This window comes from Pseudophryne corroboree, chromosome 1 (assembly GCF_028390025.1).
Source record: "Pseudophryne corroboree isolate aPseCor3 chromosome 1, aPseCor3.hap2, whole genome shotgun sequence".
Lineage (NCBI taxonomy): Eukaryota > Metazoa > Chordata > Amphibia > Anura > Myobatrachidae > Pseudophryne > Pseudophryne corroboree.
The window spans coordinates 774,415,756-774,439,344 of NC_086444.1; the positions used below are offsets into that span (position 1 = coordinate 774,415,756).

Genomic DNA, 23,589 nt, shown 5'->3' on the forward strand with positions numbered 1-23,589 from the left:
AAGGATTGGCGAGCACCTCTGCGTTATTGTACACATATGCTGAGATTTGCAAGGTCGCTGGTGGGTGGCTCAATCCATTTCCAGGAGCTTCAGCATTAGCATATTTTTGCCCACCTACTGTGTACAGGATTGCAGCTGCGAATGCATTAGCACCCATCTCTGAATCAGGGCGACAGATAGCGAATCAATGTGTCCTCTTATTACAATGTGATATATTAGATTTTATTTTTTTTATTAACTTAGTGAAAAACAATTATCTGTAGGCCTGATTTACGGCCCATTCAGGTGCAGTGCGCACACACAGCAAGTAAATAGCAATGCGGTAGTCAAAAAGTTAGTGACAGGAAGACAGCTTTTGGGGGTGGTAACGGGGATTAGTAGGATAAACACAGGCATGCCATGGCCGTTCAGATGGCATTTTCTGGGTGTGCAAAAATCATCAATCTTACTTGCTACTGGAGTGCTTTCTGCTTCTCTGGAGAGCAGCTCCACCTGCACGTCTACAGAGGCACTCAGACTCTTCAACATGACCCAATCTGCAATGATGGTACCGATGTATCAGCAGTTGAATGCCGTTGGACTGAAATTATGCAAAATCAGTGGGCGTCCCTATGTTCAGGTTACCTTCTGGCCATATTAGCATATAACCACAATTTCATATGGCAAAGGATAGCAACAGCATGAACAACCGCACCTGAATGAGTCTCACATTCATGGAATTGGAACTCTGCATGTTGCAGGGGTTGTAGTGCTCATGTGCTGGGATGCAACTGTGATTCAGGTCACAGTACCCAGGACCTGCAGAATGGTTGACATGTTGCAAGCATTTGTGGCAGAGATGGGGAGCGCTCCTCAAAATGGAGGCATGACCCACTATTTTTTTTTTTTGGGGGGGGGGTGCAGAAGCCACTGTCTGCATATTCAGATGCAGATTCACTACCTTCGGCAGGTACGTTTTGGCGGACAGTGTGAGAAACCCTACATTTTCCCTGACTTCCAATGGCCTAGCCGTGCGCAGTGTTAATCCACTGCTGCAGCTTCAGATACAGACAGCGGATCGTAAAAAACGCCGGTGGGAGAATTTTTGCAAAAGCTGTCTCTGGCTGTATTTGCATATGCACGCAGATCCTGAGGCATCTGTGAATCAGGCTCTACATTAGTAGATATACCCCCTAGAATCTCTTTAGTAAACGACATCCCAGCACTCAGGATTGGGGAGGGGTTTTGTTTTGGTGTTTGTTTTTGGTCAGTGGGGATGTCCGAGTTGATTTTTTTTTTAGTTTACTTAATATTTCACTTACATAGACAACTTGGCTTGTCTTCCCGGATAGATAAACAGCTGAATTGCATTAGAAAGCTAATGGCTGTTAATATGTTTCTAGAATAAATTAAGCTACCAAAAAGTGAAGGGGTCTATTCATGTAGCAGAGAAAAGCCCTGTTTTGCAGAAAACAGGGGTTTTTTCTGCTTAGTGCGATTCACAAAGCGGGTTTCCATCGAGAAGCTCCATCAGGAAGCTCCTGATTTCTCCATCGAGAAGCTCCATCGAGAAGCTCCTGATTTCTCCATCGAGAAGCTCCTGATTTCTCCATCGAGAAGCTCCATCGAGAAGCTCCTGATTTCTCCATCGAGAAGCTCCATCGAGAAGCTCCTGATTTCTCCATCGAGAAGCTCCATCGAGAAGCTCCATCGAGAAGCTCCTGATTTCTCCATCGAGAAGCTCCTGATTTCTACAGCGGCAACCCCCCCACCCCTCCGTGCCTGAATCACATCACCATACTTTTGTATGGTGAGTGCTATTCATGAACAGCCTTCCGCTTCTACAGGGAGATCAGATTCGCCATCTCTGGATGGCGTAATCTGAACTGCAGTGCAATATGGCAGGCAAGCTCAATGCTTCCCTGCTCTATGCCCGGCATCCAGCGCATGCTCCGCCCCCTGAGCTCACAGCAGCCTCTGTAGCCTCCCCTGACCTCAACCACTGGAACATGCACAGACTTCACACTTCGCAGAGCGGACCGCAGCTGAAGACGGGATCGCCGGAGCCCTGGATCGCATCACCAGAAAGGAAAGTATAAAGTACATGAATTGCTATTTATCAAAGCTATATACAATATCGCATTGAACTGATGCGATCTTTAGTGATAACAATTCTGTTACCACTTTCTTTATGAGTAAACCCCTAAGCCACTTAGCTATAAGCATTGCTTATCTGACAACTAAAATAAACATTCTGAGTTGAATTTAGATTTTAAAAAATATTATCTTCCGTATAGTGTGTGAAAGGCTCAATATTTTACAGAAATTATATGCATGCAATTCAAATTGTGTATGCATTATGTGAATGTCAACTTGTGAATTTCTGGAGACGGTCTCATTTGTTTAATGCACAGTGATAATCTATGACAGTGTAAAAGCATTTACAAAAAGATAACTGGTATCATCTTCTAAGCTTGACAGTGTACACAAAGCATTTGAGCAAAGGAACAAGTTTATAAATGCAGATGGTGTTTCTGCAAGAGACTGAGGTAAATGTATTGGCATTTGCTACATTTCCCATAAACAGATTTTTGACCTTAGCTATAAATACAAAAGAGAGAATGTACCAGCTTTCCGTGCTAATGCAGCTATCAAGTCAGAATATTAGCTACTTTCATTTCCAAGAGTATTATTTTCTTTTACTTTGTAGGATAAGGAGACTGGGTGAACTGGCATATTTACCAATGGTGTTGCACTTAAGAAACATAAAAATAGCTTTGGGAAAAAAACAAGAGAATTTTTACATTCGTTTTTCATGTCAGCTCATCAGTTACAGATGTGTCATACTAATGAATGAGCAGGGGCGCACTGACATTACGCACATTTGTCTTGCTATTTTTTCTTTTTTTTCCAAAAAGGTGTATCTGCATCACAGTGCACTTTGTCTCCTGCTGTCGCCCTGATAAGTGCCCTCACTGACAGTGGAGCGGATAGTCAGAATGCTACCTATCCGTCATTTTCCCCTGCTCAAAGGCACCTTGACTATAGTTAGGGTTGCAAGAGAAGAAAAGTATTCCACGTGTGACCATAAATACAGTACATTTCCTTTTAATATTATTATTGTTAGCACGTAGATAAATGTGCAACTATCAGACCTGATTATCTTCAAATATGTCTGAGATTTAATTATGAAATCAGTAAATTGAATTTAGGAAACCGGCGGGACCAGGTGCATAAAGCCCATTATCTTGATAAAGAAGCATACTGTGCTCGCTTTCACTGAAAGCAGTAATGACTAATTGAAATCTGTTTAGATCCTTGTTTCATTTTAAACATTGCTACCTCTTTACATTCAAATTGAATCTCCTGTCACTTGCGTGGTTCAGCATGACAGTAACCATGGAAATGATATATACAGTGTTGCTGCACTTGACAGTGGCATTTACCTGCAGTCATTAAACCAATACATATTAAATCAAATTACTATCTTATTGCCTGACTGTTATTACCAACTAGCTGCTTATTTAGATTTTCTCTATTTCTGAGGACTGAATAGTTAAGTGACATTGATGGGAAGTGCAGTTAGTCTGCACTTTACAAAATGTATGTCTTTTACTGGTGGATTATACAAAATAGACTAGTGTTTTTGAATTGTTATTCGCTGGGTTGCTAGCTATTGTGCCCAGCAGAGGCATGTCTAGAGAGGAGGGGACTCGTGTGCAGTCTCCATGTGTGGGCCCCCTCTTCTCCCGTAGCCATCATTGCCGCCGTTAGCGCTCTGAGCACTGAGACTTTGGCAAAGTGCCAGAATCTATAGCACATGCGCAGGACTCCGAAAAAATGGCAGCCGCACCATTTTTTTGGAGTCCTGCACATGCGCTGTAGACTCTGGCACTGTGCCAGTGTCTCTAGTGGTCAGTGTGCTAGCAGCAGTGGTGCCGGCTACGGGAAAGAAGGGGGCCCACACACAGTCACCGATGGACGCCGGAATGGTAAGTATAGAAGAAATGGGTGCAGTGTGTGCGGTGTGGGCCCCCTCTGGACCCAGGGGCCCGTGTACACCGCACACACTGCACCCATTATAGATACGCCACTGGTGCCCAGTGTTGTAGGTATTTATTTTTCTCTACCCCCCCACCCCCCCCCCACCCCCCCACCCCTTTTCTCTCTCTGGGGCAGATGTATTAAGCCTGGAGAGGGGGTAAAGAAGTGATAAAGCAGTGATAAGCGCAAGGTGATAACGCACCAGCCAGTCAGCTCCTGTCATTTTCCAAAACCGTAATGATTGTCTGGTGCATTATCACCTTGCACTTATCACTGCTTTATCACTTCTTTATCCCTTCTCCAGGTTAATACAACTGCCCTTTTGTCCTTATCTTATCCTGTCTAACCCTCCTGCCCCCTTTTTCCATCTGACTCCCCCCTGACCTCCCCCCCTCTCTCCCCCTATTCCTGTTTCTCTTTCACTATAACGTTGAATGTAGTGGGGGTCTCCAAAGTGGGGGTCTCCTACATTTAAAGTTTATTCTGTATTAAAATCCCTGTATGAGCTGCAGAAATTCACTATAGTGCATGCCAATTACTAAAATAATGTGTCTCATTTCAGGTGTTCCTAACCTGTGGAGGAGATTGTTCAGTGTTACTGGAAATTAGGAGTGTGTCTCTGAGGTGTGAGCTGTGACATGAGCTAATCATGTCACTGAGGGGGAGGAAAGCTTCTGACTGCTGCCAGTGTGGATGACACAGAAGTGTTATAGTGGAAGCCACTACTAGAGACTTTAGCACGGTCATACAGCAGGTCTGTTCAATGTGTTTCCCTCTTCCAGGGTTGTACTCACCATGGGAGCCATGTCTTAGCGGTGCACCTGCACCAAAACCGGAAGCTAGGCTGTGGAGTGAAATCTGTATCTCTGCAAAATTACAGTAGTCTTCAAAACAGTGTGTGCGCTGATGGCTGCTAGGCAGACGGAATCTGTCTGCGCTAGACGGACATCATACATGATTATAATAAATACCTTCAACGAATTTGAGAGTGAAGCCATCAAAAGGGTTACATATTTTTTATGCATTCCTGTATTACTGGACACTGTTATAGATGATTTCATTTGCTTTATAATAATTTTCTTTAGTTTAAGATGTTGATGATTATGTGATATATGGAAAGGATCTGCTAAACCATGCCCCAATCCCCCAATGCTATGCACATTTGCAACAAGGTCACTGCCCCATAATAGGTTTATTCTTCCCTTAGCTCTCCTGCCAATATAAGTAATCTGCGATAATCCTCTCTCAACATATTAATCTGGAGTATATGTCCTAGTATCACCTAACAGTGGAATTGGTATAGGGGTATTGCCACATCAAGATTAGGGCAAAGTTACATACAATACAGATGGAGCCCTCCTCATCTATTCCTTTAATAGGATTAACTGAGCCATGGCAGTCGGACTTAATCCCCTGCTGTATTGATCTCTCTGTATTGTATTGCAGCTGAGCACAATAGATGAAAGGCAAAACTATGTTGCACTGCAGGTGGGGCAGATATAACATGTGCAGAGAGAGGTAGATTTGGGTGGGTTATATTGTTTAATATAAACTCTAGGTAACCAAATAAATTTGTGTCATCCTCCAGTTGCATCCTGGATTTGTTTCAATTATGGAATTTCAATAAAATTTGTACAGCGTTCAGGGAGATATCACAGTAACCAGTAACATATACCCTACATTTTGATTGCCATTTGCAATATGATCTTGCATTTATATTGCACGTAAAAGAAAACCTATCACTTTTTACTGCAGTAACTATCATCATGTATAGTATTGTTGCATATCACAGCAAAACATAATGAAGTATAACAGTCTCCAAAGAGGTCAACAGTGGTGGGCTTATGCGATCAGAGAGGTCCTGCAGGAGATATCAGTGATCCACTTGCTTCTTAGTAAACAATGACACATCTATAATAGATGCAGGGTATATGGTGTACATTTGGGATCCGGTCAGGATCCCGGTGGTCGGGATCCCAGCAGTAGAAATACCGACACAGGAATCCATACACTATTTGGAATGCTGACACCGGCATCCAGAATAGGGTCACTAGCTCGGTGCCGGAACCACGACCGCTGAGATCCCAAATGAGCATCTGCCTGGCCGCCGGAGACGTAAGCCGCAGAGTGGGAGTGGGGGGGTGGGTAGGGTTAGACTGAGGGAAGGGGGTATGTTTAGGCAGGGGTGGGGTTAGGTTTATGCACTACCGAGGGAGCTGCAGGGGGGGGGGGGGTAAAGGTTAGGTTTAGGCTGCTGTCAGGGAGGGTTAGGGGGGAGTTGGGGAAGGTATACTAACCTTCCACTGTTGGTATTCTGACTGCCGGCATCCCGACCGCCGGCAAATCAATCCCAATGTGTACATACTGCATGGAGCCCAGAGTCAGGGGAGCCTGCGCCTTGCACTCTGCCCCCATTGCAACATTTTACCCAGCTGTCATCTGCACAATATTTCTCGTGATGTCATGGAAAAATGGTGCAAGCATTATATTCCTGAAGAAATCACTGGAAATATGGTACATGAGCTGAGCAGAAGGTAACTATTACAGCACTGTGCTATCTTCTGCATATGCACCATGTCTTCTGCACATGCAAAATACTTTCATGTGTGAGGGGTCTTGAACATTTCCACAAAGTATTCTGTCAAAGCTAGCACAAAAAGGCAGAGTTAAGGGGCCCACAGTGTCGTGGAAATTCCACATTTAGCCATTGGCTGGATTGGGTCATCGGCAACATCCAACAGGCTGGAAATATTTGACTGCCATTACCACCCTAAAAACTATTGAAATCAGAGAGTTGGGGATTATTACCACCGATCATCGCTGATTATCAGGGTCTGCCGTTCGGAAATGCAGAACAAGGAATCGGTCGGTAGATGTATGGCACGTAATACAGTGAATAGCAGATTCTTAATTAAACTTTCCAGAGTTCAGTTCAGTTTTTAACGCTTAAATGTTTTGACTTCCCTGTTTTGAGGTAACATTAACATTGCCCACAGTCACTGACAGCAGTTTAAGCTATGGCCACACTCAAATCTTAGGTACAACACACTGAGTTCGGGATGTACTAAAAACACCATTTTCAGTTTTTTCCCCACATTTTCATATGTACTAAGCCCCGACTACCCACTTACTGATGCGGATGTGGCATTACCCTATAGAAGCCTATGGGTTTCTTTCCGCATCCCGCCGCCTCTGCCACTTCCGACGCCCAGTGCTGCTCACTCTGGCCCCCCTCACATGTGTGCTGCCAGTGTCCCTGGCACGCTCCCATATCCCCCAATCTCCTCCTCCCCAGCAGCATAGTTAGCTGTCCTTACAGCTGCAGGGAGGAGGAGCCTCCCAATGCAACGAGGTGCAGGAGAGCAGCGCACACCCTCACACCCAGTGGCGCAGGTATCGCAAGGAGCATGTTAGTACATATGCGATTAGTATCAATGGGAATTGTGGGGGAATGTGTCCGTCTTCTTTGTACATGCCAACCCGAATCTGAATGTAGGGTCAGTAGGGTCTGAATTGGCCAGTAAGTTTATACAGTACAATGGCAATGAAACAGAACACTGCTTTCCCGGCATAAGACTAAATTGTACAAGGCATGAATAGAAAGCTTATATGTACTAAATATGTATTCAAACTGCCAATAGTTGTCATTGCAGTAATTATTTCATTATAATTTTTGTCTCATGCAAGCAGGTTTACGTATGCAGAGACATCAGATCATCAATTATTTTAACATCTGCTAATACAGAATAAATAGTTTGTTCTTGTTATAGACATAATTGCAATACATGAGGCTTCCAAACCTCCCTTACAAGTATAATAAGATATATTACAAATAATGCTTCTTTTGGCCTTTCGCTCCCTTGTGTGATTTGTGTTCAGAGAGTAGCTTCAATTTATTTCTGCACTTAAGACTGCACAATCTCCAAATGTCTAATAACATTTACCATCCTCAGAAACTTCTAAACCTTCAAATAAAATCCTGATGCTAGATCCTGACTCATCCCATTATAAAAGGTGACATTCACACACCACATATTTCACAGCCGTGTTTTATCAGCTTATTGGTCACTTCGATACTGATGCAGGTTTCTACAGAACATTCTCAGAGCTAGGTCTAATAATTGCTTATGGTTCTCCTCCTTAATACATTATGGAAATGTGTAACCTTGAGGCAACCAATTTACAAAACTTACAGTAAAACTTAAATGACCACCTTATTGTTTTCATTTTCAGATACAAAACTATGAGGTACCTACAGCACTGTGTCAAGGCTCAGAGGCACATGCTGCAATCCCTCTTCGCCCCACAGGGAGCAGGATCATGGGTGTCAGGCGCACCCTAAGAGCGTACCTTGTGCCTTCCTATATAATGGTGGCCTCCCATGACACCCTGGAAAACTATTAAGATAACTTTCCACTGTCACTGTTAAAAACGATTATGATCCCACTTTATTCCAGACAGCTGAAGCTCCTCCTGCTCCTTTAGAACAATGCTTTAATATAGGCTTGATTGGTTTGGGGTGCCATAACTGTCCCTGTTCCTTTTTATTATTCAACTTAATAATGCTCTACATTCCTGCATAGTAATAGGTAGATTCAGTCCATTTTGCAGACAGGTCTTGGGCACTATAGCTGACCACATGCATCCAACGGCGAATCAGAGCCCATAAGAATCTCAGGGGGATATGTACTAAGCAGTGATAAAAGTAGAGAAGTAAGCCAGTGGAGAAGTTGCCCATGGCAACCAATCAGCATTGACGTAACATTTATAATTTGTATACTATAAAAGTATACAGAGCAACTGATTGGTTGCCATGGGCAAATTCTCCACTGGCTCACTTCTCCACTTTTATCACTGCTTAGTACATGCCCCCCTCAGTCACATCTCCATTTGAACTTAATGGGTGTAACTAAGAGGCAATGAGGCACTTGCACATAGGTTCAGTGAGGACTAATAAGGGCATGTAGCTGGAATTTCGGTTATGCAAGTGTGCAAAGAAAAGGATGCCAACATAGGTGTTTCTATAATGGGTGCAGTGTGTGTGCGGTGTACACGGGCCCGTAGGGCTGGGAGGGCCCACACTGCACCCATAGAGTATACTTACCCCTCTGGAATCCCGTGGCCATTTCCGAGTGATTTGCGCATGTGCACTGGAGGTGTCCCCGGGAACAAGACATGGGCGCCATGTTCCCAGAGATCTCCGCATGCGAGTAGGCTCTGGCTTTAATTCAGAGTCTACTAGCTGCCGGAGAGGAGGGGGCCTACAACGGAGGCTGTACGCGGGTCCACTCCTCTCTTAAAATGCCCCTGGATGCCAACCACTTGAACAAGCTTTTGGAAAGGGGTTTGTGTGCACAGATGCATAAGGGGGTGCCAAGGAAGGTAAGTGTGTGTGTGGGGGGGTGCTCTTTTTCTGGGCCAGGGATTGTTGGAGGTAGTGACAAAATTGGACAGGGAGAAAGGGGAGAGAGCCCACACTGCTGTTTACTGGGCTGCAGAAGGTCCAGGGAAGATGTTATCGCTGAGCAGCAACACACTCCTCTTTCCCAGCCTGCAAGACATAATAAAGCTTGATCACAGTTGCAGTACATTTATACTATCCTCATTATTTACTATTACTGTCAGGGGCATAGTTAGAAATGTGTGGCCCCATAGCAACATTTTGATAAGGGCCCTAGTCCCAATGTCGCTAGAGAGATACTTCTCTGCAGCAATACATTTTAGACCCCATAATAGATCCCTATTTCATTTTCTGAATCATAGCAGTGTCCTAGTTAATGTTATTCCCCATACTAGTGCCCTAATTTAATTTATGAACTATAGCAATGCCTTAGTTGACATTATGTCACATTGTAGGGCTGCCAGTACACATTATGTCCCTCACAAACCCCAATTAATATTATAACACAGTGTCCCCAATTCATATTATGCCACAATATAGTGGATCCACTTCATATTGTGCTACATTAAAGTGCCCCAGTTTATATTATTTATATTATATTATGTAACATTATAATGCCCTCGAGTTCATTTTATAGTACATTACAATGAGCAGGTCCAGGGTTATACCTAGATATATTGCAGGCCCCAAGACAAAATTTTGTAAGTGCCACTATGTACCACCCATGGGTAAAAAGTATATATAACACATGCAATTTTGACAGGGAAGGTGGCTCCTCTCAGCTCTGGGCCCCATAGCAGCTGCACTCCCTGCACCAAGGATAGCTACGCCCTTGATTAGTGTACATTTAAGAGGAACAAGATATTAAACATAAAATTTACAATTTCATAACATATCTATCATTTGCTCAAATTAATGTAATTAAATATAATCCTGTTGAATTCTGTCTGCAAATTCTAATTATCACATTATAATTCAATATACAGATTCAACTGACTTAAGGATTTTAGAAATGCTCTGCCCACAGAGGGAAACGTGGTTATTATTTTTCAGTCATTAAATACTAAATGAATTTGAAAAGAATAAAAGTATCTAAAATATATTAAATACTAGTGCCTATATTTTAATTTGAACATACTTTTGAAAATGGCAAAATGTTATTATTTAATGAGAGACTGTAGGAAGGATGAGCAAATAATAGAATATACCATTCAGTTGCATTATGGAAGCACATTTGTCTGCCTCAAATGAAATGCATCAGATATCTTATGTAGGTTACAGAAATCATTAGGAGCAAGACGTGTTCTGTCAGTCTGAAATGATAGTTGCAAAAACATGCAGTTCTTTGCATACTGACATTGAATGTTGCCAATCTTGTGAAATGTTATTTTTTTCCAGTGACATTTACCAATTTAAAAATGCAAACGGAATCTGAAGATCCAATGTTATATTTATGAGGAAAAATTAGAAAATATAAGATTTTTACAGTAGCAAAAGTCATATTGAGGGATGACTATTTATATATCATGAGCAGCTGCTTCATCTGCCTAATAGCATATTAATATTTTTCATTCCCCTCATTGGTTTAATTATGAAAATCAAGGGTAAGGGGAATACAAAAGAAGGCTCAGTGAAGATAGCTGGTCAAAAGGGGGAAGCAGATACACCGGACCTAAACTTAGAATTTATGTTATAGCTATAGTATAAATATAAATCCACATATGCATTTAGTCTGTCCTTATTACATTACATTATTCAATAGCAGACACTACTGAAATGCGATTGCATTTCCTTGTGTGTAGGGGCAGTGTGCACGGGCAGGTAGATCCGATCACATTTTAGTAAATTAGGCAGAGGCGTTCGGGGGGGCGGAAACGCAGTGTTGCAGGGGTGAGATTGCGAAAATGACGGCAGGGTGGAGCTGTTTTCGGGGTGGTTCCGTTTCGTTGCATGCGGCTGCTGCAATGCAAAATATGGCAGCGGTGCGCCTGCTTTCTCAGCTAACCTGCACAGACAGGGGGCTACGATTGTTTTGCAGTGTCAGCGAAGCGATCACAACTGAATTGCAATCACATTGCTGGGTGACCATTTGCATGCCGTGCGGCCTTGCCCTGTGCTGGGTGGCCCCCAGCATGCGAGTGATAGCAGTAGCAGATTCAGCATTAGCAGTAACAGATTTAGCAGACCTAATTCAGTATGAGTAGCAGATACTGCTAAAAAGCATCTGCTTTTTAGCAGTATCTGCTACACATGCTGAATAAGGTCCTATTGTTATCAGATGCAGCGCGGCTCATGGAGGAGGCAGGTCCTGGCCGTTGCCGAGCGACTGGGATGCTGCACTTCCTCCAAAAGCCAGCGCTTCCAGGTCCCGCCCTGCGCCTAGCAACACCACTGCAGGGGGAACTGGGAGCCGCCGAGCACCTAGCAACCGGGATGCTAGACGCACTTCCACAAGACGTGTCTTGTGGATGTGCAGCAGCACAGCTGGACGTCCTTTCATTTATCTCTGATTACTGGGGTCTGATTGATGCAGCACCATTTATATTCCCTTCCTGGCCTCACCCAAATCACTGGTGATAGTTTCTGCTTTAGTGTGAACCTATCAGCTCCTGTGAGAACCTGTCTAGCCTGTGATTCCAAGACCATTCCTGACTGCCTTCCTGATCTTATCCAGTGAGCCTTGTATTCAGGTTTTGGTGTGGAGTTTCCACACAGGCCCAGACTTGCCTGCATTTCTTTATTATATCCAACTTGTGCATTGTTGCATGTAATTACACTCTAGTAGCTTATAACATCTTCGGGCATTGTTGCTTTAATATTTATCAAGTCGCTTATTACATATTATGCATTGTTGCATGAGTATAGTGATTATATTTCAACCTGTGCATTGTTGCACATATGTGCATATCTTGTAAATCCCTCAGTCTGTGTCATAGCACAGTAGTAAGGTTGTGTCAGGACGTCTCACCGTACTGCAGTTACCCCTGCCCAGCCTCCGATAGTCACCTTGTATATACGTTGAAACCTGGGGGCATCTGAGTACGGGGAAAGGGGGGGGGGGGGACACCTAATCCACCCTGGAAAGGCGGCAGCTATAGGAGAAGTCTTTGGCTGCAGGAGACTAAAAGACTGCTGAGCAATAGCTAATTGTGTGAGCGTCAGAAGGCACCACCTGTAAATCTACGGAACTGAGTGTCAACACAACACCTATATTCTGTTCTCTATTTACATTGTCATTGTTAAAGCTCTAGAGGAAAAGTTATGAAAACATATTAAGTTGTAGTATTAAATTAACTAAGTTTAAAATAACTTTTACTATGTAATAATCACCCTAATGTCTGATCATCTGAGCACTATGCATCAGCCAGAACTTTAACACATTATATGTTAAACAATGATATACAACTGTGTGGTCAAATTAAGACACTAAATTCAACTTAGTTTGAATGCTAATCAATTAATTACATATGGTGGCAGAATAAAAAATGGACAGGGGAAACAATGCATGCACACCACAAACCCATTCTATAGTGTTTAACTCTCCTTCCAACTTTACACGTTACGCCCATATGAGCAGATGGTGTTGCTATTTACGGCAAGGCAGTGTCAAACTTTATAAGAGCATACCCAAGAAAATTTTTATAACTTAATCTTTACAACCAATGCCAGGCACCTAACTAGCCATACCACCAAACCAAACAAGCCACACCTCTAAGCAAATGCCCAAAAAGTACGCACAAAGGGCCTTATTCAGGAGCAGATGCTACTGAGATGCGATCGCATTTCCCCATTTTCAGGGGCAGTGGGCATGTGCAGGGCCACACTGCGCATGCATGGGTAGGGAGATGCAATTGCATCTCTGTAATGTGAACGCCTCTGCCTCATTAACCAACAGAAGTGTTCGCCGGGGGACCACAGCGAAAATGGGTGTGGGTCGGATCCATTTTTAGGGTGGCCGCTGTGATGGGAAACATGGGCACTCTGTGTCTGCCTTTGCAGCCAAGCTTCGCAGGTAGGGAGCTACGCTTATTTTGCAGGGACAGCGATGTGATCGCAATTGAACTGTGATTGCATCACTGTCGGCGATTTGCATGCTGGGCAGCCTGCAGCATGCGGTCGCAAACAGTTGCAGTTTTGTTCATTTACCAAAACTGCAACTGAAGCTAAATGAGGGCCAAAATCTGCATCCCCATGCAGGACCCTGTCCACCCTAAACAGAAGGGGAAACACAGCACTTTACCAAGCCATGACACAACACCGTGTTGCACTAGCTTACATAAACAGAGCCATAGCAGAGTTAACTGAATTCCAAGCCAAAATCATCAGCACTCCGAGCCAACATGTTTCCAAAACTATGGAAAAGCAAGCCAAACAAATACGTAGCCTGGTCATACCCAATCACACGTTAGACATATACAAAGCAAGCATTGTACACTGACCAATACAGTATCATCACCCCAAATGCACACACAGATCGAAAGCATGCAAAACATACACACAGCCACCAGAAGTCGGCCCTTCAAAAATAATCTTACACATTAGCCTATGTTCTAGCCCACGGACTGCAGCAACACCCAGTGAGAGGGAGTGTGCAGGGCACCTGGGACTATAGATGCACAGACACAGCAGAATTTACCACTACCCCAATGTGCAGTGCATAAATCCACCAACACAAAATCACAACATAAACAGTCAGGCACTACACCACAGAGAAAAAAAAATCAAAAAAGGAGACATTTACAGTATCTCAAACCTGATGAGACAACCAGGTTCAAAATAAAAAAAGGCAAAAAAAAATCTATGGAGATGCAAATATAAAATCAGGCCCATTTCATAGGAAAAACACAAAAATCTCCCCAAAGTTTTCCACAGTAATGCGACAGGTAGCCAAACTGTGCCAACAAGCACCCAGTCATATATAGAGAAATGACATGCTGAGAGTACTCAGCCATAAACATGGCTATGCCACTAGAGAAAGAGGGAGTCCCGCATAGCTCTGATGAAAAGCCAGACATTCCATGGCAAAAATGTCTGCAAAACACAGGAAGTAAAAGAAAAGGAAAACAGCTAGATTCAAATTCCTGAACACATTTAATATATTGGTGTTAAAAAGATAAGATTAAGATAAAATTAAAATTAAGCTAACAAATCTCACATGAGAATATAATGTCCATTGACAAATGGGGATAAGGAAAAAAATTGACTATATACTGCTGTTATTTTTGCAACACCTTATGACCGTGTTCCTGATAGATTAGTCAGATTCACACATGAGGACTTGAAGATGTCAAAATGTCCAATGTTACCAGCCTTGTGTTCCTATATGAGGATCCATAGCGATGGTGCCTGAAAGCAGCTGAACTCCACGCAATTTTGGTAGGTATCCTGGTCCACAAAAGGCTTGGAAGGCTTGGAAATAAAGCCGGATTGGTGAATTGCCGGAAAAGTCCTCCAGAATCTTGTAAAGGCAGCAATGGAACCACAGGTCTTTCTTGGTGTAGTCGGTGTATGTAGCAGTTGATTTCTTCTGACGCGTTTCGCTGCTCTGGGCACCTTTGACAAAGCTTACCGACGCCGAGATTCCGGCAGCATACCGACGCCGGGATCCCGGAGGGGAGGGGCGAGTGCAGCAAGCCCCTTGCGGGCTCGGTGCGTTCTATTCCCACTCTATGGGTGTCGTGGACACCCACGAGTGGAAATAGTCCCTGTTGGTCGGCATGCCGACCATCGGGATACTGAGCCGGCGGGATGGTGGAGGAGGTCACATGAATACCACCCCTCTCCGCCACTGTCTCCCTATCCCTTACAAGAGGGGCATTCAACATGCAGCCCTCCTGTTGATATTGATCTACACATCCCGGCATGCTCTGTCGGAGTTTTGCTATAAGGAAATGCCAAAACTGTGGCATGTAGAAAAGTGTATACTGAGACCTTCCACTTTACTTTTTGCAGGCTCAATAACATCAGACATCGCCAGAGATTTTTTTTTAAACTTAATAAACTTTGATAACATGGAAATGGCAAATTACAATACAGTTCTGCCCTACAGCCGCAAGAGGAGATGTGACGGAGTTGCATTCAACTTTGATCTGCTTGTTGATAAGTGCATTCAGCTATGGAACCTGCGCAGAGCAGTTACACACAAGATCTGTCCACACAAATCACTTGCGTTCAACCGTGCATTGGCCCCTATGCTTCCAAAAAAGCCATTTACACAAATAGCATATTTCTAAACGTTCTAAAGGTTTCTGTCTAAAATGTCCATAACTGTTTTCACAATTTAAATTTTCTAGGCTACAGAACTGTTAATGTTAGAAGTTTGAAAATGTAACATTGCTGTGTGACAGAATGTGGCCCAGAACATAAAATATACTTCATGGTTAAGAAAGAGTTACATAATCAGTTAAAGAAGCCAGTAAATGGATGCAATATAAAGTTAAGTGATATCTGAAATCCCTAATGCCTACATTAGCATATCCCTAACCTGCTTGTGCATTTTTATGAGGTGGGACTGACATTTATATCATTGCAGATTCTATACAAAGGTTAATATTTTTTTCTTTATTGATTAAGGAAGCTTTTAAAATAGCTAATTACATACCTCAGGGTGAACTTTCAGAGAAACAAAAAGTAAACATTTAGAGAAAGAGGTAAAAGAAATCTAAGTATTATTCTTTGAATTAAGTTTTTTCTTTACTGTAAACTTTAAATAAGTTTGCAGTTTGGCTGTAAATCATTGCATAAACTGACCAAATATAAAACACATCAAGCAAAAATGATTATAGAAACAAATAAATGTATTAAATGCATAAAAGTAATCATGCAAGATACATCTAACTATGGATGGTAGCACTAGTCCAAGTTGAAGCATGAACTATTATAAAATTCGACTATTCTTGTAATATGTGATAACCTGTAAAAGAATGTCTACCTAAACGTAAACAGTTCAAACTCAGTTTATTTTTCAGGATAGACTTCTCATAACATTAATAGACATCTTCCTCCAGGTACCTATCTGCCATTGTCTGATAACACGCCTTCCTTCTAGAAGAGTGATCTAGTCACACAAGATCGCACTCCAGCATGCCAACCACACAGGTCATACCCAGTACATTCTAACCACAGTAACCTATCACATTGATCACAATAAATAAAAAATGACAAGAACTTCGCTGTGCAGTACCTACAGGTTAAACGTACAATAACCCCAATACGGAGAACATTACCATACAAAGATTTGAGCAATGAGCAAAATGTACACCACATGAGAAAATGATCACTAAAATATGTATTCAGTTAATTAATTTTAAGTATATGGAAAGCTGAATTGCTCTGTTTTGAATTATACAGGTGTTTTCTGCAACCACATCTACTTTGTTCCAGGTCACCTTCAATACTGTACGTTCAATAAAATATACATAAGTAACTAGTTGGCACTGGAAATCATTGCAAATGTATGTGGTACCTCATAGGATCCAGGACCGGGTGTAATATCCTTTGGGTCTTTGAAACGTTCTTCTCTTGTAACAGAAGATGATGTTTGAATGACTGGCTTCATCAGTAGGTTATAGGCTCCGGGTCCTGAGGGTATGAAAAGTAATTGTGATTTGATTAATAAATAAACAACACACATTAGTAAGCTGTGGTAGCCTTTAGAAATAGTAGTACAGTCTTCTATGTTAGCAGTGGTAATATGATATGGTATGTAATTTTTAAATCAAAAACATGTTGCATCTTTTTCTGATTAAGTAACAAATAATAGACTAACAATATATTATGTTTGTTGTTAATTGTTTACTTTTTAGTTATTTATCTTTTTTCATATTTCTCCTTCCAGTACTGTGGAATATAATTTTAATGACAGTGACAAGTCAGAAGGAGCAGACAAGTTAAGTACCAATCTGTCACTGTACAAAGAAGGATGGTCTCTGCAACTAAGCTTTACAGATACAGGTTGAGTATCCCTTATCCAAAATGCTTGGGACCAGAGGTATTTTGGATATGGGATTTTTCCGTATTTTGGAATAATTGCATACCATAATGAGATATCATGGTGATGGGACCCAAGTCTAAGCACAGAATGCATTTATGTTACATATACACCTTATACACACAGCCTGAAGGTCATTTAATACAATATTTTTTGTAACTTTGTGTATTGAACAAAGTGTATCTACATTCACACAATTCATTTATGTTTAATATAGACCTTATACACACAGCCTGAAGGTCATTTAATACAATATTTTTTAATAACTTTGTGTATTAAACAAAGTTTGTGTACATTGAGCCATCAGAAAACAAAGGTTTCACTATCTCACTCTCACTCAAAAAATTCCGTATTTTGGAATATTCCGTATTTCGGAATATTTGGATATGGGATACTCAACCTGTATACTGAAAGGACAAAGTAATTACAATAGCTCAGACAGTTATCTGGACATTTATTATATAATTTTGTAATATGAAGAAAGTTTTTTTATGGAGATGATACATTAACATTAACACATATACAAGAAAATATTTAGGGACAAGGCTGGTATTGGAAAGGGGGTGGGGACTGTGTGGGGTTCCCTTTATTTTCCAATAACCAACACAAGGCTAAACCAGATGGGAGCTGATGCTATGGCCAGGGGGGGACACACGTCATGTGGTCCCCCTGCCACAATGGCAACCAGCCCCAAACTGATAAACCCTCTTCCCCAAGTACAATTACCCCTGGTTGTAGTGGGTGTGGAGGTAATGGTACAGTTAAATAATATTGTTTTTTATAGCTGGCCTACATGTTCCTGCAAGCCTACCTCGGCATGATGGCACTTGTCGAACCAAAAGTGCCAGTATGCCCAGACATTTCAGGCCAGGTGGTATCTGTAGTCCACCTGTGAAAAAAAGTCTTAAAATAAAGATAGTACACACACTTTGTATGTTGCATCATTTTATTAAATAAAACAACACCACATATCCCTAATTCTAAAATGTATTACTCCTGCCCGTGTCCAAGCTATGACCACTGCCACCCCATAAGATGTGCACCCCCAGCCATGCTGCCAATTAAGAAACCCCAGCACAGGATGCCCTGGCAGCTGCTGGAGAACACCAAGGAGCTGGCATCATGATGTGCTTCTCCCCTGACGGCCGTTCCCTTGGTTCTGACATTGAGATCGGGAGAGGCACCTGCAGAACAGTGTTTGGGTGGCTGGACATGCAGACCACAGTGGAGATGGCCTAGGGTGAGCTGCAGCATCTTGACTGCAGGTGAGATGGGACCCGAAGGGGGTGAGCTCTAGGTTGCGGCCATCATCTTGCCACCTGCATGATGTTCTCCTGTTTTGCTGAGCGGCCACCATATCCCCCTGCCTGCCCATTTTCCCTGCCATAGGTCTACTTCAAATACCTGGACAATGGCAGAGCCTCGCTCCATTGCATCAGTCAGGCCAGGCTGTGAGGATCTGTGGAGAGATCCAAATTGTCACCGGACAGACAGACTGTTCCATGGGGCCGAAGCAGGTTTTTTGATTTTATATTATATTACTTTTCGCATGTTTTTAACCTGCTATTAGCCATTTGTCTCCCATGTATGCTGGTCTGGACTTTGTATTGCTGAACTTTCTTTCTCGCTGACCAGTGTGTTCTGTACACATCATTTAACACTTTACATGCTGCCATGTACAACATATTAATCTGGAACTGTCATTGTTTTCCACCAGGGACTGTGCCCCAGTTGCATCACTGTTTGCTGAAGTTGCTGTTCACTATTTTTACCAGAGTTTTTTTACCATATACTTCAATACCACCGCATGCTATGTCTGTATTCTGTATCTCCACTACTTACAGACCCTGCCAACAGCAACTTGGCAGTGCGCTCCAAAGGCTGGCTTGGATGGTTCCCCCATGGGCAGGATGTACTTCAGGTGGATCTATTCATATAGGTATATCAAACTACTACACGTCAAGTTTCCCATATATGCCTTAGGTCCCTTTAAGGCTTATCTCCCAAAGTGTAACCTTCAAAGTGCACAAAAGATGGCTGCCTCACCTGGTGTGCTTGTGAATGGGATGAAAAATACATGGACCTGACAGTTTGGTTAGGACCTACTACTAGCAATTAGGATGCTGCGACCACCTATATTGTGTCATCTCTTCTGGATGTAACAAATCCTACCCAGGGTAATAGTACATAGTGTGTCCAAGATGGCTGCCACACCTGGTACCTTTAGTGGGTGGAATATATACCATGCAGACGTTGTTAACCAAAATGTCTGTACCAACCCTGCATTATACAGTAGTTACTATACGCTGTAGGCAGGGGCCTCAGAACGTTTTTCAGTTGGGGGGGCAAGATAAAATCTCAATTTGGCGCCCCTAATTTATGGCCACCTTAGACAGGTCACACGTACCTGTACGAAACTCTATGGAGTAGCAGTTGAGTGAGTGACCCCTTATATACATTATGTCTGGTAGAACTCCCTTACACACAATATGCATTTTAAAGGGCCTAATTCAGATCTGATCGTAGATGTGCTACATTTAGCACATCTACGATCAGTTTCTCAGACATGCGGGGAGATGTCCAGCACAGGGCTAGTCCACCCCGCATGTCTGGCTCTGCCCCCCCCCCCCTCCTGCACGAGTGCGAAAGCATCGAACAGCGGTGATGATTTTGCACCTGGCTAGTATCTCCCTTCCAACGCAGCCGTCGCGGCCCACCCCCGCAACGGACTGGACACACCTGTGTTGTCTGGCCCACACCCAGCCAATGGTGTTCTTACGCCATTGGCACGCCCTCTCCCGCCCTGCAACCACCTCTGCCTATCAATCAAGCAGAGGTGATCGCAGCCCAGAGATGCTGTCAGCATCTCACTGGGCTACCGGGGTGCATGCGAACTCCACAAAGAGATTCAGACTGCAATCACTGCCGCTGCAGCAATCCAGTCTGAATTACCCCCCAACGCCCCTTATATACATTATGTCTGGTGGAGCCTCTTACACACATTATGCCTGACAGATTCCATTATATACACTGTAGAACGTCCCCAGTGCCAAATATACATATGCTCCCAGTGCCAGATATACATATATGTCCCCCGTGCCAGATATACACATATGCCCCCTGTGCCAGATATACAAATGCCCCCAGTGCCAGATATACAAATGCCCCCAGTGCCAGTTATACATATGCCTCCAGAGCCAGTTATACATATATGCCCCCAGAGCCAGTTATACATATGTGTCCCTAGTGCCAGTTATACATATGTGCCCCCAGAGCCAGTTATACATATGTGTCCCCAGAGCCAGTTATACATAATCATATGGGCCCCCAGAGCCAGTTATACAGATGGGTCCCCAGTGCCAGTTATACATATGCCTCCAGAGCCAGATATACATATATGCCACCAGAGCCAGTTATATATATGCCTCCAGAGCCAGTTATACATATATGCCCCCAGAGCCAGTTATACATACAGTATGTGCCCCCAGTGCCAGATATACATATGTGCCCCCAGTGCCAGATATACATATATGCCCCCAGTGCCAGATATACATATATGCCCCCAGTGCCAAATATACATATGCTCCCAGTGCCAGATATACATATATGCCCCCCGTGCCAGATATACACATATGCCCCCTGTGCCAGATATACACATATGCCCCCTGTGCCAGATATACAAATGCCCCCAGTGCCAGTTATACATATGCCTCCAGAGCCAGTTATACATATATGCCCCCATAGCCAGTTATACATATGGGCCCCCAGTGCCAGGTATACATATATGCCCCCAGTGCCAGATATACATATATGCCCCCAGTGCCAAATATACATATGCTCCCAGTGCCAGATATACATATATGCCCCCCGTGCCAGATATACACATATGCCCCCTGTGCTAGATATACACATATGCCCCCTGTGCCAGATATACAAATGCCCCCAGTGCCAGTTATACATATGCCTCCAGAGCCAGTTATACATATATGCCCCCAGAGCCAGTTATACATATGGGCCCCCAGTGCCAGTTATACATATATGCCTCCAGAGCCAGTTATACATATATGCCTCCAGAGCCAGTTATACATATGCCTCCAGAGCCAGTTATACATATATGCCTCCAGAGCCAGTTATACATATATGCCCCCAGAGCCAGTTATACATATTTGCCCCCAGTGCCAGATATACATATATGCCCCCAGTGCCAGATATACATATATGCCCCGAGTGCCTGATATACATATATGCCCCCAGACCCAGTTATACATATGTCACCAGTGCAAGATATACATATGGCCCCACAGTGCCAGGAATACATACCCCCACAGGACGCCGGGCGGGCGGACGGACAAGCAGGAGCGGGCGGCCCCCGCATTTTCAAACAAGTCTCCTAGTCTCTGTATCTCCGCTGCAACGTTCGGGACGGCCCCAGCACAGCTTGTGCATATGTAATGAGCGGCTTGACGTCATGATGCTCCACCGCTCATTACATATGCGTGATCATCAGAGCGCTACACGGGAGGAGGGGAGCAGCAGCACTGGCTGTCACTGTCAATGACAGTGACAGTCAGTGAATCGCGGTCCGCGTGCGGCGCCTATCTCAGCCGCGTACTGTACAGTGATGGAGCGGCGTGTAGCGCTGCCGCTCGTATCGGCCGCGGCAGGCGCCTCTTTCATGTTTGAGGGGAGCGAGCTGCTACCCTTGCCCCCCCCCCCCCCCATTCCGACGCCTCTGGCTGTAGGTTTTGTTTTTATTATTTCTGTGTAGTTTTCTTCTTGCTGTAATTATAAATCAATCCTTTGTACAAAGTACCATACTTTTGATTTCTGTAATACCCCGTTCACATAGTACAAATAACTTGGTATTGACCTGGAATATTGTCATTATGTGGTGTGAAAGGGTCCCTTCAGAAATCCTGTGTCGCCTGACCCGGTAATTCAACCTGGGTTATAAGAAGGGTTATTCACGGGTTGAATACCGGGTCAGGGGCAGTGTGAACGGATTGCTGGGTTGATGCGACCCGGGACCCGTTCACTACATAGGGAGAGGTGGCGCGGAGATGAGCTCATCTCCCAGCGCCACCCCCCAGGCTGGCTCTGCCCCCTGCCGCTATGGCAACCCAACCTGTAAGTTGACAGGTTGGGAGGGCAGTGTGAAAGGTCCAATGCCGGGTCCCACCCGGGAAGGACAATTTTCCAATTCCCAAGTGGGACCCGGCATTGCGATCTGAAAGTGGTATAAAGTAACTTTGAGTCCTGCTGCAGAAAAGTAATTGTAACTTTGATGTCTGTAAAGTAACCTTGAGTCCTGCTGCAGTAATAATAATAATTCTTATTATTATTACTTACAAAATGCTGGAATCAAGTCATCTTTATTCCACGTAGCATCTACAGTCGTTGCAATACAAAAAGAAATGAACTTGATGTTTACACAGCCCCGACACAAGTTACATGTCATTCCTGGCCACTCAGTCTCTATATAGTATATTATCTGCAGCTTATAATATATTATTATGGCTACTACCACCCCTACCATATTACTTTAAATCACTTCTGTATTATGAGAGAATTAAATATGCAGTAAAAAAATAAGAATCTAAGGAAATGACTATGGGCCTGACTCGGACAGATCTCTTTGCAAGGACGTATATAAGCAGCACGTTTTACCATACAGCGCACACAAAAGCAAATGTATTCATTTTTGGACATTTATATCCTATTAAGTCAACCAGAGCTGTCTTTGTGGGAAATGGGAGTTTTGGGGAGAGGACTGGGTGGTGACAATGCGATCACACAGAACTGTTCTGTCTTGTGGTTAGTGTAGGCTGAGTTCCATGATAGTCTAAGTTATGCATATGGTGATGGGGAACCTGTTTCAGACAGATCTCTTGTGTCTACCATGGGCCGGTACAAGTGCCAATACTAACAGTGAGTTGCAACTGTGAAGAGAAAAAGGGTGGAGGGGCTTCCCACTTGTAGCCACACGGATCTCTACAGAAACTCACATTAGCATAAGGCAGTACATCAGGCTTCTGCAGGATCATGCAAACACAGTCACTTAGAGTATGACTCAGAATCAGCCCCTATTAGGTCTCTGACCGGTATACAAAGCTGTAAGAGGGTGGAAGTATGCCCTGTTCCAACCCCACCCCCAAAACCATGATATCACACCAAG

General features: G+C 43.5%; 1 protein-coding gene across 3 annotated transcripts in view; it reads right to left on the bottom strand.

The window, feature by feature from the left end:
* The window catches only part of STPG2 (sperm tail PG-rich repeat containing 2), a 1,528,785-nt gene that overhangs the window by 472,132 nt on the left and 1,033,064 nt on the right, over positions 1–23,589 (bottom strand). For all 3 annotated transcript variants that reach the window (XM_063917581.1, XM_063917565.1, XM_063917572.1), the window contains exon 13: positions 16,890–17,005. In XM_063917581.1, the coding sequence (XP_063773651.1) occupies positions 16,890–17,005 (116 nt within the window). The remainder of the gene's footprint in view (positions 1–16,889; positions 17,006–23,589) is intronic.